General features: G+C 38.7%; 2 protein-coding genes across 6 annotated transcripts in view; one reads left to right on the forward strand and one right to left on the reverse strand.

Annotated features, from left to right (window-relative positions):
• Positions 1 to 20202, reverse strand: part of LOC116226471 (uncharacterized) — a 249168-nt gene that overhangs the window by 198150 nt on the left and 30816 nt on the right. The gene's annotated exons all lie outside the window — the stretch shown is intronic.
• The window catches only part of CAP2 (cyclase associated actin cytoskeleton regulatory protein 2), a 66541-nt gene that overhangs the window by 19279 nt on the left and 27060 nt on the right, over positions 1 to 20202 (forward strand). For both annotated transcript variants that reach the window (XM_031589386.2, XM_090136903.1), the window contains exon 4: positions 12142 to 12219. In XM_031589386.2, coding sequence (XP_031445246.2) covers positions 12142 to 12219 — 78 coding nt within the window. The remainder of the gene's footprint in view (positions 1 to 12141; positions 12220 to 20202) is intronic.

The raw sequence follows: 20202 nt of genomic DNA on the forward strand, positions 1-20202 counted from the left end.
GAACTTTGAACAGGATGTGCTGTCTCTGATACACCAAAAAACACTTCTGCACTTTATATTACCTAATCAAAGCACAGACTATCAAACCCATTATCTGGCTGATTCCTCATTAACAAGCAATTTGCTTACAGGGCAACAGAATGCACAAGTGTACTCTCGTGTTGTTCTTTTGTGCCCAGAGGCTGTGCGGTTTTAGGCATTGTGTTGAAAGTTGAATTAGAGCTCAGAGAAGAGGATGATGTCAACATGCCCAAAGAGAAGCTTGCTGTCACGCTGTCTTTGCATTTCTGTGAGGGGTATTTTCTGGTGGATGAAATAAACACCAAACCAAGTAGCTACCACAGGATTGGGAAAAACAGAATACAAAAAAAAAAAAACAAGAATAAAGACAGGTATTTTTATACATTAACAAAACAGCTAAAAAAAAGAAACTAAACATAGAAAACAGTACTGCCATCCACTAAAATCAAAAAGAAACAAAAAGAAAACCAAAACCAAATAATCAGCGATGAAAAATATTGGGAATGTAGCAATATTAGAATTGATTTTTAATGATATTGCAATCATATTTCTCATCCTGCATGTGTACAACAAGATAGTTCATAATATAAGCTATGAAAAATGTTTGCTTAAATATGAAATATACACAATGAAGCCAGGTGGCTAATCCAGAGCAATTACCACTTTTAGATGTTTTACAACTTTTGATTTATCTGCTCCAAGGAATGACTTCATTTCTAGACTAAGGGTTGGATCTGGCTTACAAAATAAGCAGGATTTACTGGGTCACATGAAGGCATGGTTACACTTATCTAACTGTAAGATACCTGGCTGGCAAGAAGAATGGCTCTGAAATATGAATAACCTGGCCTGGCTTGTCCAAACTAACAATCCCTGAAAGACTGGGAATTTTTCTGTTAATTTTGAAGAAAACTGGATCAAGCTCACAGTTTCTCAGTAACGTCATCGTACTAAATGCAACCTGCTTTTTCTCTTATTTAAAAAGGCAAGGAAGAGAGTCTAACAGACCATACTGAAAAATACATGACATGGTGGCCAGTACTGGGCAATTAGTGTATTGCAGGCATGAGAAACATGCACCTGCAAATTCAGGGTAATAGTTGTCGGAATATACAATGAGGGTGTTCCATACGGTATTCTCTGAGTCGGAAACATAAGAAAATATTAACACCCAATGCTGTCAAACAGTTTTCATAGCCTGTTTTCATGGAGCTTGCTTCTTTGCATATGGAATAGTTCCCGACTAAATTCAAATATGTTTGTTTCAGAGTGGAGTTGGATCAGGGGACATTTCTTGGATTAGAGTCTAATACCCCTAAAGCAGAAATGATGTCTGTGTCTGGTTATCCAGTAAAATAAGACTGATTTCAAAAGGATGCCTGAAAAACGGTATTGGAAAGATTTGTGTGGGAAGTGTTAGAAGCAATGGGAAATGAAATTAAAACTCCATCATGTTTGCCCAGCCGTTTTAAGTCTCTAAGTCAGAATTGATTATATGCTCTAGCTCATGCTAATTTTATTATCCTCTAAAATCTTTTCAATGGATTTTTCTATGGATTCGTTACAAGTAGACTGCAGACATAGAGGCAGAAGAGCCCCACAAGTTGAAGACCATTGCAGCAATTTAACCAAAAACCATAAGGTAATAAAGTTACATGACGAAATTAATTAGCCAAATGATAGGTAGTTTTTGTGTGAGGACCAACTGCACTCACAGCTGCAAACACACTGTGACTGCTTCTCAGTGAGCCTGTTGCAAAGTCATGGGGTAAGACAGATCTTAGAGGAAACCATGGAGAAGATTACTGGGAAGGAGTTGAGACATGGAGATGGCAGAGACCCAAGGCCCATGAGGGAGTTGTCAGAAGCCTTGATAAGATTTCAGATTTCAGTCTTTTACTGTTCTCTGATTCAAAGCAATCCGGGCTTGGGAGGATATAGGTGACAGTCATCTTTAGTTACTCCACCTCTGAAAAGAGAGGTCTGGGTATCTTAAAAGAGTAATTTCCAGTGAACCACTCACAAATCAGACCACATTGATCCATCAGCAAAACTGAGACAGAGAAGCAGAGAGACAACATTCCTGCTTTCATCATCAGGATGAACTTCTTGTGACTGAAAACTCTTTCTTTATTGACACCAATGCTCATGGTTCTTATTTCGTATAGGAGGAACTACAACTTCAGATTGGAGCTGTACGCTATGTAAGCTCATTTATTTCAAGCTGCAGAATACGCATCAATGGATGTTTCAGTTTTTTAAACTTTTTTCTTTTTCTTTTTTGAGTACCATACTGTGACACTTATCTCCTGTGCTTGATTAATGTCATTTGTTGCTATAGGCTATGAGCAAGCATTTTGTAATTTTCAGTCTCATTCTTTCTGAAAAGCACACACACGCTCTTCTCACTCATCCTGCCTCCCCATCCCTGACCTGCTTTTATTTTGTTAGTTTGTGGCTGCAAATGTTTTGAGTGTATAGAACTGCTAGGATTGGAAAGTGAGAAGGCTGTCCATTGTAGTCAGCAAAAAAAAGCAAACAATGAGCTCAGAATCTGGCTCTTCAGACAGTTTCTAGCAAAAAGGAGTTCAGTGAATAATGAAAATTAAGCCACAAGGGAAACCAATGTGCAGTTTCAGTGTTGTTTTTAATAAGCTGGGAGTACTGTCAGGAATGATGAGGATAGAATGTGGCTACAAATCTGTATTGCCTCTTTATCCAGTTTGATTTGTATGATCAATATGGGAGTTTTCTGAATGTTAGAGAGTCCATTAGAAGAGATTAAAACATGTCACTGCCACTGCTCATTTTTATTAGTCTCTTGACATCCATAAGTTGATGTATTTCTATAATTAATCTGAACTGCAAAACAGTTCAATTATTTGCTTTTTTTTTGTCTCAGGTAATTAACTGTGTTTTACTCTAGAGCTTAGAGCAATGAAAGATTGATTTGGGAACTTGAGGGAGATCTTTAAGGCTGAAATGTTTCTTTTTTGTTGCTTCAATACATATTGTGTTCAAAGAACAGCCTTTTTGCAGGCTTACTTTTCAATTACATCAACATGCATGTAGATGCATCTTTCCTTTCAGAGAGCCTGAGATCCAGCCTCCAAATATACCTTGGCTTTCGATGTCACGGAATCATAGAATCACAGAATCATTTGAGTTGGAAGTGGTGTTTAAAGCTCAAAGATTATGCAGTCCAACTCCCCTGCAATAGGGACACCTACAGCGACATCAGGTTGCTCTGATTGCTGTCCAGCCTGATGTTGCATGTCTTGAGAGACGGGGCATCCACTGCCTCTCTGGGGAACTTGTTCCAGTGCTTCACTACCCTTATTATACATTTCTTACATCCAGTCTAAATCTTGCCTTGTTTAGTTTGAAACCATTTCCCCTTGACCTATCAAGGACCATTTCCCCTTGTCCTATCTTCACCCTTCTAAAGAGTTTATCTCCTTTGCTTATAGCCCCACTTTAGACACTGTAAGGCCACTCTCCTGGAGCCTTCTCTTCTCCGGGCTGAACAGCCCCAGCTCTCTCAGCCTGTCCTTATAGGGAAGGTGTTCCAACCCTTGGATCTTTTTTGTGGCCCTCCTCTGGATGCACTCCAACAGGTCCATGTCCCTCCTGCACTGAGGACTCCATACCTGGATGCGCAGAGTAGAAGGGCAGGATCACCTCCCTCAACCTGCTGGCCATGCTTTTTTTGATGCAGCCCAAGATATGGTTGGCTTTCTGGGCTGCAAGGGCACATTGCTGGCTCATGTCTAGCTTGTCATCTACCAGTATGCTCAAAGTCGGTCAGGGAGGACTTGCCCTTTGTGAAGCCATGCTGGTTGTCTCTTATCACCTCCCTGTCTTCAGTGTGTTTTAGCACAGCTTCCAGGAGGCTCTATCTGTTTCATGATTTTCCCTGGCACAGAGGTGAGGCTGACAGCTCAATCAAATCAGCAATCAAATATTGCTGAGATTGACTTGGCGACTACATCAGCCAATTCCCCAGGACCCAGGGATGCATCCTGTCGGGATCCATGCACTTATAAATGTTCAGGTTCCTCAGGTGGTCGCTCACTTGATCTTCACTTACAGTGGAAGGGACACTGCTCCCCCACTTGCACTTTCCGACCCATCTGCTTAAGGGATGTTGAAGGAGAGATGTCAGCCTACTCCTTGTCCATTGTTACCAGCCTGCCTTTATTGCTCGTTAGGGGAGGTACACCTTCTTCAACTTTCCTTTTCTGGTTGATATGCCTGTAGGAGATTTTCTTATTCTTCTTTGCACCCCTTTCCAAGTCCAGTTCCAGTTTAGCCTTAGCAGAAAACCTCAGTGGCAAAGTGGCCTATCAGCAAAATAATCAGGGTTCCAGCAGCCAGTGCAGGCAAAAGCACATTTCTGCAGAGGCCTGCAGATTGCTGGGACCTCAGCTGTTGTCAGATGGGCTGCTTTATGTTTTCTATCCCTTACAGAAAATGTAGAATTACCTTTACCTGGGGAAATGAGGTTTCTCCTCAACACAAGCAGTGAAGTCCTACAAGAATTCTGAACTCGGACTTCAACAGAAAAAAAAAGGAGCCTGAATTTTAAAAAATGGTTGACCCTGATAATAGCCAATTTTGGAATTCATCTATTTGGTACACTATGTGGTTTCTATTGATTTCAGGAAGTAATACATGTTTTCTGAGATACAGAGAGCAGCTCCAAGTAATAGCAGAAACTAGAAGCTTTGAGAGTCTGTGAGACTTGAATGTACTGTGATCTCTGTTCTTTAATCAAGTCCTGGAGTGAGTTGGTTTTTCTTTCCCATCTGTCTTTGAGAAATAAACTTGCTTTTGCAGGGTAGTCTGGATGTGAAGCTATACAAGCTCTGTTTCTTCAAAGATTGTGGCTAACTTCTGTAAATGTGTGTGCAGGTTGGGCTGCTTTCTCTCTGCCCTCCCTGATTAAAAAGAAAATTACAATTTTGGGAGGGCACATCCTTTGATGTGATATAAAGGATATTCTCATAATGTCATTAGTTAATTAATTCTCCTTGGAAAATTGCATCATTTTCTGAATAGTCATTCTTTTATAGCATTAGCCTTTCAACTCAGGAATCCTGGAGGCAACTTGAAGGCAGATCAAAACCAACTGATCACTGGCTGCTGTTTCACATATTCTATATCTCATGAAATATACTATGACTGTCTTTAGTTATTAAAATCTCAGATCAGCATTGCTGGCCTAGTATGGACTAGTAGTAGTGTCTCCTAGTAGCCTAGTAGTGATGTCTCCTCCATAGTTTAAAGAATCCATTTGTTATGATGGTTTTACATTTGTTCTTAAGATATCTGATGTTTTTATCAGCTGGTTTTGTTTTTTTTTTGTTGTTTGGTTATTTTTAATGACGAACAGTATTTACGTATTATAAAGGCAGTACATGTCAACACAAGTTCTTCACAGCTGAGAATCAATGTTGGGAATGTCCAGATAAGCCCCAGAGACTGGAAGATCATAGATTGCAATGTGCCAGTACCATCTTTACTTCCACTGGTGGGGAGTCCTTTAAATGCAGATGCTGAACTGTACGCTATGCAATGAGGCAGCTTTGAAATCTTTAGCAGGTAACTGGCTCCTTGCAGAAGATAGCAGATTGCAGTGTTAGTGGCAAATTTGAATTCTTGAAAATCTTCAATATGATTCATAAAATAAAGTTATTGAAAGAAAACAAACAAACAAAAAAGCCCTCTAGTCTGTAAATAGATCACAACTCCAGTAATGTCTGGACTAATTCTTTGCACAGTTCTCAGTACTCTTCTGTACTGAATCTTCTTGAATCTCCAACCATCAGTACCCTACATTTGTTTTCAGAACTTTCCTATAAAAGCTGAAAGGAACAGAGGTCATGAGAGATTTCTGGCGATTTGCAAGGAGATTCATGGAGAACTAAAGAATCTGTAAGTCAAAAAAGCAGTCTGAGCTTTAGAAAGCATCAGTTAGTACAGATTTGATCTGGTATTGCTCTTCTTCTCTAGTGGGTGGGGGATATTAGAGATGTTTTGGAAGAATATGATCTACTTTTTCACTTGGTAGTAGTTAGTAGCCTTAGTGGCCCTCCAGTCAAATATTTATCTGTTTGGAATGACAAATGAAGAAAATAATTGACTACTTCTGCTATGCAAATTAATAAAGAATTATTTAACAAAGCTGACATTTTAGTGACATTCTTCAGGTTTTAAAATTAACAGTCCCTTAAGATCAATAAGCCCTGTTCACATCACTCAAAACTGGGAGCATAAATTCTAGAACACTGGAACAAATTCTCTAAGGCAATATTTTTGTAATTTATGTAACAGAAGTTGATGTGGCTTTAAATACTCCTTTGCTCCCCTGCGTCTATACAGTTCATGTTATACAGACAACTAAAATGACAGGTGAGTAGAGGTTTGTGCCAAACAATTACTATCTGTCTTAGGTCATTAACTTCACTGGAAGTAAGAGCTGTAAGAGCTCTGAGTATTTTAAATCACAGTCAAGCTATCTGAAAGATAAAATTAGTGAACATAGATACAGATGTTTCTCTGAAACAACAAATAAATAACCTTGGCTAGCACTGTGCACAGCTAAATGACAGTGTTTAAGACACCAACAGATATAAACAGCTAGAGAGACCAGCCCTGCTCTAACCTTAGATTGGTACTGGACAGGCAGAAGCAATGCTGAGAAATTTTAGCAAAAATTACCTAATATAGACATAGCTATGGAGACTGGAAAACACTATAAAAATACAGGACAGCTGATTAGTGGTGGCCAAATTTATCTGTAACTGAAAATAGAAAAGAAAACATCTGGGGTGGAGTCTGGCTCCATCAAAATCAATGGCAAATTTCCCACTGACTTCAATTTTGACCACAATTTCAACCCTGTTTTCTGCATATACCAGTAAGAGAAAGGTGACAGTTTTTTTCTTTCCTTTTCCCGTACCAAGTGCGTTGCTTGGAGAACTGCCACTAACTTCAGCATTTGGCTCAATTCTAAAAAGAAATCTATATCAGCCAATTAACTATACAAAACAAATAGTATCTCTTCAGCTGGCCTGGGTAGTTTCTATGGCAGCCCCATACTTAATCTAAACACCATTCTTTTTCCATTTCTTGCTTCTCCATTTAAGCCACCAGCCACTTCTCCACTTCACTTTGTAGAGGCTCTTGAAAGCAGAATGTAGAAGATGAACTCTTTCTCCTTCTCTGGCAGTATTGTTCCCTTCACAGAAAGATTGGGTATTAGCCCATAAGACTGAAGTTCCATCTGTAGTTGCTATTTGCCATCAGTCATTGTGTCTTTTGCTAGACCCAAAGGACCCCAAATGATTGAGGCAGAACCTGTGATTAAAACTCTGGGCCATTAACTAAATCCTTACTCTCTTTCCAATGTCCTCTTTAATATTTTGTTTCAGAACAAAGTCATTGTGTGTATTTTCAAAATCCAAAATATACATATATCTGTATTTTGATTTGCAAATTATCACTGTTGATGCCCGAATGTATATATATGCAGATGTGTATTATTTTCCAAGTACAGAAGTTCAGTGAATTCTGATATTTACATTATGCTTATATATGCAATACATTATGATATTTCCTCAGTGCTATAACTGAGGAAATACATTATTAAATGTAATCACACCTGTCAATTTATATTATCAGGTCAATAGATTTATACTATTGACTGAATTTCATTAGGAAATCTTCTGTTTCTATTATTTCTATTTTATTTTACTATTTTTTTTTCCCAAAACTGAATTTACTCATAACAAGATCTGAATGCATGTGCTTGTCTTCCTCTTGTAGGCTGCCAAACTGTTGTTACATAAATAATATTTGTATTCATTAGTGCTTGGATACCAGTGTGATGGGCAACTTAGATTGAATAAGATGTTTAAAATAAGAAAGAGACATCTTAAGGACAAATGATTCCTCTATTAATTTCTGCAGGCTGAACTGTGAAGAGGTCTGTCTATGCTGTTACTGTGACATTGATGCAGAGGCCAGTCCCTGTAGTCACACACAGATTTCAACAGAAATGGAACTGGGCTGGCATGTCAGAATTCTTCACTTCCAGTCACAGTAACCACCTAAGACAACTATAAAGCACACCTTAGGTAGAGGATTAAGACAACTTCTTCCACAATTTACTGTTTGGGAAACTGAGGAGGAGAATGGCATGCAGGCAATCTGGGCATTTGAGCCCAAAGTCACAGCCATCTCCTCCAGCCTGTAGCAGAATAGAAAATATTCTGAAGAACTTGCTTCCTTCAAAATGTTTGCCTCAGCTGCAGAATCTATCTGATGATTGCTGTATCAGTACATAATCCCAAGAATGCCAAGAGGATTACCCAAAGTTTTGAGATATCATTTATCTGCTGCTCCAAAATATCCCATTTCTATCTGCAGAAAAATGTGTGCAAGTTTGTGTTCTAGTCCACTCTGATAAGTTTACTCACAATCTCCATTCCTTTTTTACACTCAGTCTTCATTACTATCATTCATTATAATGGAAAGAATCTCAGTTGATTTATTCTGTGGCAATCTTTTGGCTGAGCAGCACAAGCTGTTGAGAAAAATCCTTCTGATCCATTTTCACTTACTAGACTTCAGGATACGAGGTCTAATGAAAAAGTCAGTTCCATATTAAAAGGTGCTTCTGCTTGGTTACACAGCCGGCTTGCTAAAAGGAAGGAAGTAGCAATGAAGTGTCACATTGCAAATACTGAAAGAATTGAGGTGATGATAAACTGAACTAATGCATTCTTAATTAGAAGAAGCTCTTCTAATACTTTTGATAGGATGCATGGAAAGAAGTGCTGCATGTTTGGAAACATTAAACTCAGAAACCCACTTTTAATGCTGCTGGAGAAAGAAGGAAGTATCTGTTGCAGAAGTCTTGTGAAATTGGGCTTGTAAAAATTCAAAATCTGTGTTAGCACAATCCTTTGATTAAGATTTAATTTCAAAGGTAAGAAATATCAGTGCTTTTCCCCCTATACAGCTAAAAGTCTATGGGGCTGGATAATTTCAGGGGTATGGTATCACCAGTCAATACAAGTCCACTGACCACTGAATGTTTCCAATGTCCTACAGTAAGTAAGGGCTAATAAAAACAATGTGGAAAGCTAGTGCAACAGCAGAAAAGTGAAAAATCAGACACAAAACCAGTTGTTACATCTTACTGTGAGGGGAGAAAGAAGTTCTACTCAGTCTACATGTGTAAGCGGGAACCCAAAAGTAAGGATTTAAGGCAGTATAAAAAAAAAAAAAAAGCCAGACTTTTTATTTTCAAACTCTTGTTTTGTGATCTGTCAGCGTTCAAAGTTCTGCCTTAAAATAATGTTGGCTCCTTGTAGGAATTTGGAAGAACCCTTCTGAACTTCACCCTCTGAGTTAGCTGGAAATCTGAAGATGAGACTATGTTTTTGACCTTGTTTACAGACCTCTGTTACCAGAGCTCTTCTTCCTTCTCTTTGATATTTACCTTCTGTATGAGAAAGAATCTCTCCTTGAGAGTTGGCTGTCCTGCTGAGAAGGACTTAGGGGTTCTGGTAGATGAAAAACTCAAAATGAGCCAGCAGTGTGTGCTTGCAGCTCAGAAAGCTGACAGTACCCTGGGCTGCATCAGGAGAGGAGTGGCCAGCAGGGCGAGGAAGGTGATTGTCCCTTTCTACTCTGCTCTGGTAAGGCCCCATCTGCAGTACTGCAACCAGGATGGGGCCCCCAATACAGGAAGGATGTGGAGCTCTTGGAGAGGGTACAGAGGAGGGCCATGAAGATGATCAGAGGGCTGGAACACCTTTCCTATGAAGTCAGGCTGAAGTAGCTGGGCTTGTTCAGTCTGGAGAAGAGAAGGTTGCAGGGAGACCTCATTATGGCATTTCAGTATTTAAAGGGAGATTATAAACATGAGGGAAATTAACTTTTTAGACAGGCAGACAGTGATAGGACAAGGGGAAATGGTTTCAAACTAAAGGAGGGAAGATTTAGATTAGATATCAGGGCAAGTTTTTTCACTGTGGTGAGGTGCTGGAACAGGGTGCCTGGAGAGGTTGTGGATGCCCCATCCCTGGTGCTGTTTTAGGCCAGGTTGGATGAGGCGCCAGGCATCCTGATCAGATGTTTGATCTAGTGGTTGGCAACTGTCTGTGACAGGGAGATTGGAACCTGATGATCCTTGATCATCACATTACACAAGCTATTGTATGACTCTATGATGTTATACATCAAGAACAATGTAAGGATGCTCAACTTACTCTTCAGCTCATGACCATGGCCTCAATTCATGTCTTTACTGTTCTTTACTGTTCTAGTAGCTAAAAAGACATATGGCTTAGTTTTACTTCTCTATGCAAGACAGATCAACAAGGCATTTATCCTTCATTCCCTTGCTTTTTTATTTTATAATCTCTGAACCAAATTCTCCTTGATAATCAAGGCCTCTTCTCACTCTTTGTAGGTTCTGTACTTAGTATCTTGCTTCAGTCGTTTATGCATCCAGGGACTAGCTAATTCTTCTCTCGTCCAGCATGTGCAGATTATTTCCATTATCAGTGCAAATCCATCTTTTCCTGCATTCAGTTAATTGAATTCCTCAGGCCACTCATCTTCATTCACTGATTTTTCTATATTCCACAAATCTGCCCTTCGAAAATACCGACCTGTAGATTTATTTTTGTCCATCTTGAAGTTTCAGAAGAACTGAATCCATTCATAATCACTCCTCCTTGGATATTACTTTTTGGTCAGCTGGTCTGCAAGATCCTCCTTATGCACAAAAATTAAGCTTAAAATAGCATGCATGTTGTTTTACAAATTTCTGAACCAAAAATCAGTCTTCTGAAATGCCTAAAAAAACCCAAACCTTGCCATTATTGATAGTATTTTTATCTGTCTGAAAAAGTTGTTTCCTATACTCATATAACTTCCCTTGTTATTTATTTATCCATTTATAGAGATGACTGCCTTCTTACAAATCTTAGCTTGTCAGAGCATAACATACCCCTTCTACACAAATACTGTCCAAGTTGTCCTCTTTTACCACTTTTCCTTGCTATGATTTTCAACCTAACGGATTAAGTTTTATTCATACCATCACATTTTAAGATAGATAAACACCATTTGGCTTTGAACTTTGAACTTCCTAACTTTAATGTAATTTAAGTTGCACCCACATAAGCCCATAAAATTTTCTTGTTTTCTTTTTAGACTGAAGGAACCTCAAAGACAAATAGCATGAATTTCCCCACCCTTTCACAAAGTGATTATAAATGTACTCATTCATATTAGATTAACTTAACAGCATTTGGTTTGGTTTTATATAACTAATACATGCTATTTATGAATAGTTCTTTTCTTTGCTAATAACTCATCATTCTAGTCATTACTCATCCACTTGAATAAGATATAGGTGATCCTGAATTACTGATTACATTCAAATCAAAATACATCATTCATAATATAAGGAAAATGTGTAGTGTTCAAAAACAAATTTGTCAGATGCAGATTTAATCCAAATTCTACAGTTCTGTGGGGGCAATAGCCCAAAAATCCTCAGCCACCCTCATCTCTCATAGCCATCAGTCTTAGGGTCTGCACAGGGAAATACAGGAAAGGAATGAGTTACAGCCTCATCTCTCAATACATATGCCAAACTCAACTCTTCTTGAACATCATTACAGCCTAAGGTACCATTCAACAGAAAGTTTGCAGGCTGCAGGTCTCAGCATAGTAAGTTGTTATCTTGCACTCTGAGTATAAACACTGCCATTACATTGCCATTAAAATGCCTGAACATTTTCTGAAGTGGTAAAATTGAGTCCTTCCATGACTTATCTTATAAATGATAAGCAAAAGGCTGCATATCAACTTGTTTTATTTCCTATCTGAAGAAGATAGGAAGCCTAACCTGAGATTTAAAATATATATATATATATAGCTAAGCCACTATAGTACATTTTTTCCAGTCAACATTGCTGTGATTTAGATGAGAAACAGCAAGAAAAATTTGAGCTGTCACACTTGACTTTGAGCTGCCAAAGAGAAGTACTGGAGGTCACAGGCTAAGATTTAACTTATCTCCTTTCCTTACAGGCAGAGATGGTACGTGCTGCTTTCCAAGCACAGAGATCTTTCCTGGTGTTAGCATCTCAATGTCAAGAGCCTCAAGAGGTAAGAAAACTGACCTACAGTTTCAAGAGTCACTGCATTAAAAGGCTGTCTTCCTGCATGTTTTGTATCAACCCTGCATTTGCTTCTATTTGTTACTTTATACAGTGTACTTAGATGCTTGCTTTTAGTGTTATTAGCATGGTACTGTAATAATCAGAAAGTTTACAATAACCAGAGTGAGGAAATTTTTCTGAACGAATACATATAAGATCACTGTAGAAAGCAAAGGAGGTTTCCATTATAGGGCTGTAAGTAGGATCAGTTTTTCTCTGGAAGCTGAAGATACTAGGCAATATAATGACTTCTTGCTAGCCCCACAGGGATGTTGTATAATAGTCTTGGAAGTTAGGGAATAAGCTATTGAGAGAAAAAAAAGATCAATACTAGCCTGCAGAATGAATACTCTCAGAGCTCTGGATTAGTCTGATTTTGGAAGAGGCAAAGCTTTTCATCAAGAAAAGGAAAAGGCATTTTAGATCAAGTTGATTTATTTACTTTAGTGGTAACCTTTCACAACTAGGAGGCTCAGGGAGGCTGTGGAGTTGTTAAGAAATGTCATTTGAACTGAAATGAAATGTCATTTGTGGTTTCTGCAGGGCACAAAGTTTTGGATAGTAGCACTGTATGAGTCCTGGAAACAATGATTGGGCAGCCCTGCTGTGGGACTGCTCTCCATCCTTCCTTCTGTGAGTGTGCAGAGAATGAAAACTTTCCTTACACAGCTTTCAGTTCTGTCTTTTACTGGTAGCTCATAGTTCACTAAATTCTGTATTCTCAAATCTGAGCTCTCTGCAACTAGGATGAATTATTGAAATTTTGCTGTCATTACGAATCTTAGAGAGAAAGACTGAAAGTTTTACTAATCAGTATCTTTTAATGTACTCAAGGAAAAAAAAGGAAGAAATAAAAAAAAACCACACAGATATTCCAGATGAGACTTTTGATTTACAGAGTTCCAAGCAAGGGAAGGGATCTGTTGTTTTTCCATCTGTCCCTGATCTCAGAGAGTAAAAGTGAATCATGATTTGCAGAGAACTGGCAAAATTCCCACTGGTACAGGCCTCAAGAAGTCATTGATGTTGGCTGTGAACACAATCGCACCCAGTGGCCCACAAAACTCTTTGTGCTTGTTGGTAAAATATTCTCCAACAGACAGTTTCCAATGGCCACTAATGTAATGCAGTGCTCCAGACTGTTGGTATTGTCCCCCCTCTGGTGAAAGGAGAAATTCAAGCTCACTACTTGGTGATGTGTTATCAGTCTGATTTCCTCTGCTTTTCAAGTGAGAATTAGGGTGGCTTCTCCTCGATTTTACCCTTAACATTTTCTGAACCTGATTTCAAAGATTTGAGATTTTTTTCAGCTGTAAAGTTCAGAAACTTTCATTTTAAAATGGCAACAAAACAAGCAAAGAAAAAAAAAAGCGTAAAAAGAGATTCTCCTGTGATCCAGAACAGCAGCTGCAGAAGCATTAAGAAAAGCAACAAATAATAAAAACCTTGCTATAAATATAACCACAGTTGGCCACATGTATAGCTGGGCATTATCAGGCTTGCATAGAATTGTTCAGCTTGTTGACGGCAAAAAAAGTATTTTTTTTTATCATTGAATTATCTTTAAGCACAGAGGAAGTGCCAGATGATACGTGTGTTAAAATGCCAGGAATATTACAAGTTAAGGTTCGTTTCTCAGTGACAACAAACCCAATCCAATTACTGAAGGTTTTTTAAAGTGAAGACTGTTAGGTGCATATTTTTGATAAGCATCCAAAGCTCTACAGTTGTTAATTCCTTTCCTCTTTTTGCACATACTTTTTGCACGGTCCTACATGCAGCTGTAAAGCAGACAACCTGAAACTAGTTGAAGGCTGCCTATTGTATGAAACTTGAATAGTATGCTCCACTGCAGAGACAGACAGCACAAAAAGCATCAGGCTTTTTATATCTCCATCTCAATGGGGAAAAGAATCCTTTTGCAAAGCTGTATTGGTTAACAGTTTAGAAAAACCTAGTTAACACCAGATAAAGCCAGGGAGGGAAAGAATCAGGGGTCCTTCCCTCTCCAGGACTTTATTGATGCAATGTCATCTGGGCTCTGGTTGTATTTGCAGCCTAGAGCTACAGAGTCAGTGTGGAATCCAAACAGGAAAGCTAGTCATTAGTGTATCAGAATGCACAGGGTAGAGAAAAGCAAATGAAGATGACAGCATATCTATAAATGCAAGAGAAAAGAGAGTAATTCTGTCATTCAGCTGTCTAGACTGTTTGCTTTATAATGTAAAGCTGTGAATGAGCCAGCGGGCTGCGATTATGGCATAGTAGCTTTGCAGACATTCAGAGACAGCGGTGTGGAGACTGAGGGGATTTACTGAGTTCCTGTCATGTTGGGATGTCATATGTGGTGCCTTAAAAAAAAAAGGGGGGGGGAGGGGGGAGGGGAAAATGCCCTGCAAAAATAAATTAGCTCAGCTCTTGCAGCTTATAAACTAATGAACAAGGAATTCAAACTAAAAGAAAGCTCCTGCATGTATAATGATCCTTAGACTTTTCTGTGCTTAGCAAAGAAGGAAGAGAAATACATATCACACAAAAAGCAATATTTTTCTCCTCTGTGAAAATGTTGCAGGCTGAAGCATTCTTTCAGATCTTGAACTCCTTCTGTGAGTCACTAGCAAACATTTTCAGTTCAGCTTGCTTAAGCTGCTTCTGCAGAGTTTTGCTCCTTGATAATAAAGCTGATAATTTTTCGTTTGGAATCTGCTGCAGTGCATAGCCTCAATTATCTGTATATGTGAAAACAGTAGGAGCTGGGAAGGTAATTCCAGCTGGCATACCGATCTAGCATCAACTGCAATAAATTACTTAGCAGAGAGCATGTTCTGTTACTTTTTATGGTCATGTTCTATATTTGTGTGTGCAGTGGAAGAGATCACATGGCAAAACCACCGTTTGATATTCCTGTTTGTGTATGTCCCAGTTAATGGCTGCTGGGTGCAGGCTCATTCAGCAAGAGGGAATATTTAAGTTCATCTGCTTCTCAGAAATTACATTCTGACATCAAACTTCACATGTTAAAAATAAAAGTCTGTAGGAAGTTGTTTATTATATAAAGATAGCAGAAGGAAGATGGCAAATGGAAAACAAATCACATTGTCATTTTATTCTGGGAGATGTTTTCTAAAAGGTATTTTGAGAGGATGTTGCTCGGGCAATTCAGAAGATAATGTGTTAAAGAAACGTCAAACATCAACCTTCACAAAACATTTATGATATATGTTTTGGATGTGAATTTTCTTAAGTCAAATTACAATTCTGACTGAAAACTTATTATGTTGTATAATAATGTTAAAAGTTGTTAGCCTTCCTAAGCAACTCTGTCTGTTTAACAAGCTTTTTAATTCAGGATCTTGTACACAAACATATGAGATCACTGCACCAAAAATATGAGGCACTGCACTAAATTCCTTATCAATGGTAACTTATATCATCTTCTCTTTATGGGTTGCTTCATTTCATTTTAAATGTTCAAATAATTTTGAATTACACATATTATTAGTTATTACTAGATATAATGTTCTATATAATATTTAACAATGTATTTATGTATTATTTTTATATTATTTATATATTGTTGTTATTAATTATTAATTCTAAAACTCAGAGTAACAAATAATGATAGAATAAGAAAAGATGCTGCTGTGTTTAATGGGAGCTACACACATTTACTTTGATCCTCTGAGTTGTTACGTGAAGAGAGTTAGTTTTAGTTAATGAAGTCATGGTACATAAATTGACATTGGTGACTTGAAACTTTTAAGTGTTTTAGCATGTCTTAAGTCTTCCCACAAACAGAAAAATGTCCTTGTAATTAGGCAAAACTCAGAATGAATGCATCCAATGGTAAGAAGCACTGCAAACAGTGACGAATGCAGTTCAGACTATAAATTATTACATAACTCCTCATTGAACTAAAATGAAATGCTGAGTTCATGCGACTGGCAGAACTAATGGATTTAATTACTAACATGATGTAGACAAACATTCCAATGAAATACCTGCTTAAATATCCAGAATGTATACACAGGGAAGTGAGAGGTGAGAGAGGCCTTTCCTTTTCTTTTTTCTTTTTTTCCTAGAAAAGCGGAAAAACATAAACCCAGGAAACTATTTGAAGTTGGAATGAGAGCCATGGAAACAAATTCTGAAGTTTTTAATTTCTTCATAGTCAAGCAAAAATTCCATTGTAGAAACAGAATAGTTCTGGCCATTTCTCTAACTAGAGTTATTCTCAGATTTTTTCTTCTGGAAATTAAAGATGGAGATTTACAGTTTCGTACTTTCTTTCAGTTTAGGATTAGTCATTTTTTTCTCCTATTTTTAAATCACTCTGGTAACAGAACTCCTTGGAGTCCTGCATCCTAGCAGCATTTGTTTTCTAATTATACTGTCTTGGTTTTTGCTTTTGTCATTCCATTTTCCACTATTTTTCCCCATACCTTCCAGAATCGCCCTTACTTTTTTCCAAAAATATAAAGACCAGTATATTCTTCATTATTTCATAACTTACTTATGCTAAAGAGTTTGAGCCAGTTTCGCTGCCACTTTACTTAGTTGGTTGACTGCTGCAAAGCTTCACCTTTGCATCTAGAAATAGCTTAAGGAAGAATTTGTTTCAGTCCTTTTAAGGTTCTCAGGTCTCAAACTTACAGAAGGTGCCAAAGAGTGACATGGACAGACTCTGAGAGTCCTGAGCTCCAAAGGGAACCCCTTCCCCCATCCTTCTCTCTGAAATCTTGTCAAACTGTTAACATATTTCTGTTATCAGGACGCCTACAATTGCTTGAGATGTGTGGTCTTAGCCATAGCAATGGACCAACTGACAGTTTCCAGTTGCTATTCTGCTGCCTTGCTGTGGACACAGGCTCATTTCTGGATATTGTTGCTAACTCCTAGTTTCAATCTGGCTTTCATCTTTGATTATTTCTTTGTTGCAGGTGTATTGCCAGATAGCCCCTTGGCACCTATAACCTCATAATGTTGTCTCAAAAGTGTTAGATAGCATTTGAGCAGCCTAAGCTCATGATATTTTCTGATCGTGTAGTTAATATCTGTAGGTATTCTTGTACCACGTCTCTTTCCTCACTCGTGTTTACCAAAACTCCCAAATTGAAAATCCCTTAGTGAAAAGAATGATGCAAGTGAAATTCAGTTCTGCCCTGCAAGCAGAGCAGTTGGCTATAAGAAGGCCCAGAGACACCTCAGGATCCAGGGAACACAGAAGGGTCAGATTGGTGCCACATCTCCCAGTGGCAGGGAAGCAGAGGCAGAGACGCACATCAGCACACACTCATGTCAACACCACCAAGCAGAGACTCTCCAGCATCCTATGTCTAATGCAAGAGCCAGGCTCCAGTAAGCACAGGCTTCTTCCCTTGTTTTATTCATACATCAATACTGGGACTAAGAACAGTATCACCCTATAAGGAAGACATTAGCCAAGATGGCACTCCACACATTATCTAGCTCTTCACTTGACATACCCTCTAAGTAGTTCTGGGGATCCCATAGGCTCTCACTGCTGAGTTCTGCTGTGCCCTCTAATAATGTCCTAAAATCACCAGACTAGTTTTCAATCCCTCTAGCAATGCTTGTATTCAAACTGTGTCATGTAAGAGCCTACTGAACTGTGCTGCACCCCCTTTCTCACTTAGCATAATGTTCTTTAGATCTGTTAAATGCAAATCCAAAACAATACACTCCTGTCCCTGTGCTACCCAATTGTTTCCCAGGATGTTTAGACTATGTGTGAGCTGCTAGGAGGGAAAGAACTAGGGCAACAGCCAACTGAAAAGCAGGGCTTTTCAGGTTCACAGTTATTCCAAAGTTTTCTGAATTTGTTTTGGTATAAATTGGACCACAGTAAGTAATTTTTTGAATTCTGAGAGTTATGCTCATTCATAGGCTACTTATTGAACTTGTCAGTTTTATATTTTTTCACTAGGGAGATCTCAGGTGAACCACATGAATGTCCGAACAGCTAACAGATCTGTCCTGGCACATACCTATGTGGAACCTAACCAGCCTTAACAAAAACTTGTGAGATCTCAGATGTTATGCACAGAACAACTGTGGCTCCATAGAATACCATTTTCTGAAAGAATTTTGCTAGTTCAGATGGCCTAGGGTCCATTGGCATGGACCACGATCATAGCAGCAAAGATCAAGGAGTAAATCAATAGACTGGAAACAGTTAATATGTGTAGTTTTCTTGATGAGGTGTGGGATGTTTTTTGGCCTGTGTGCCTCAAGCAGGAGGCACCCTTCCGTGCTGAAGGTGCTGCTCATGAGGATCTGTAGTGGAAAGGAAAACAATATAGAGAGCACTGAAGTCCATTTAAAAAACAAAGTGTTGTCCAAAAGTGTAGAGTGTGATTTGGCACTGCTGCAAACTGCTGCATGCAGCTCCTATCATGCCCTGGATCTCTCCACAGGTTAGCAGCTATTCTCTTTGATGTTCTTCTCCATTTACCTTACCTAAGAGTTAGCATTTCAAAATGACTAAATTTGTCATGTGGGATTTGGGTTTGGTGTTCCCATTTTTTTCACAAGCACAGAATTGCTACAGCTCAACTTGGCTGTTAGATTGAGAATTTATGTGCTAAGAGGAATAAATGCCAAATACCAATTAAGTCACTTTGGAAGCACACAAATGTGTCTAAGCTTCCGTGTGGATGAAGCTGACGAGACATTTCTGCACATTTGTCTCCCTGTGCCATAGTCCTGCTGCTGCACAGCGGTGAGTTGAAGTGGCAAAACATGTACTATCTGCAAATACTTGTTATACCACTATGCTGAAAATGTACAGGCTAAGAAAACAAGATCAAAATAAATTAAGCTCTCTCTGTCATTAGCTAGGAGACCTCTGAACCCTAGAAATATCGGTATATTCTAAGGATGGGAATGTGAACCACTGGGTTCATGTGCAGTAGGTTACACTGTGGTGTGAAATGGAAATATGAAACACTGTGATGTGAAACACTTTGTGCTACAGGAGATGGAGATAAGCAGTGTGAAAAGAAGTTTGGTGGCAGCCAATAAAAAAAAACTGACAGTGTTTCACTGAAGAAATGAGGTAAAGAAAAAAATGTAAGTGTCTGACAAATCCAGATTTTCACTACAAGCAGCATGATTTGGAGGCTCAAAGTTATGAACTAGCTTAGATTCACCTCTGAAAAAAAAAATGTTTTCCATATACTCATAGAAAGATTATTCCTCACCCTAATTTGAACATTGATTCCATTCACATACACAGACACAACAGAAAAGATAAGCCCTTCTGATACCTCATGTATGCCAAAAAAGGGATCAGCTCCAATTTTCAAGTCTTCTGTGCAGTTTGCCTTCTACAAAATATGGGAAAGTACAGTTGACCTGAAACTATTTTACTTTCATATCAGAGCCATCCATAAACGAAACGCTCCTCGCTGGTGGTCACTAGAACTACTGGTACTCTAAACATATTGAACAGAATGAGATTGTGCTCATCAGCATTAAGAGTCAAGGCAGGCATCTTGCTTAAGGTGTCCTTCTGAGCCCTCTTTACAGTTAATGGCAGCACATCTTGAGTGGAATCTTCACTGTAACATCTATTAAAGACAGAAAGAATTCCTCAGGGACATCTCTTTCTTCAGCTATAATAGAGGGAATTAAGTCTCAGCTGAGAGAGCAGATGCTCATTCCTTGAGCTGTTAGACCTGCATGTGGTAGATGCTGTCCATGACATCTTTCACCCCATGAAAGTGTGGGATGGGACCATACTAGGTTGTTAACAGATAGAATGGCTGAATCTACATTACTGTTTTAGTTCACATGGGGGCAATGCTTTTTCTCCAAATCAGCTCCACTTACTGTGCTGTGATCACACTGCAGTCTGAGGATGTGCAAAATGGGTACCTTTCTGATGACGTTAAATGGAACACTGCCA

Source organism: Phasianus colchicus, chromosome 3 (genome assembly GCF_987193195.1).
Source record: "Phasianus colchicus chromosome 3, bPhaCol1.hap1.1, whole genome shotgun sequence".
Taxonomy (NCBI): domain Eukaryota; kingdom Metazoa; phylum Chordata; class Aves; order Galliformes; family Phasianidae; genus Phasianus; species Phasianus colchicus.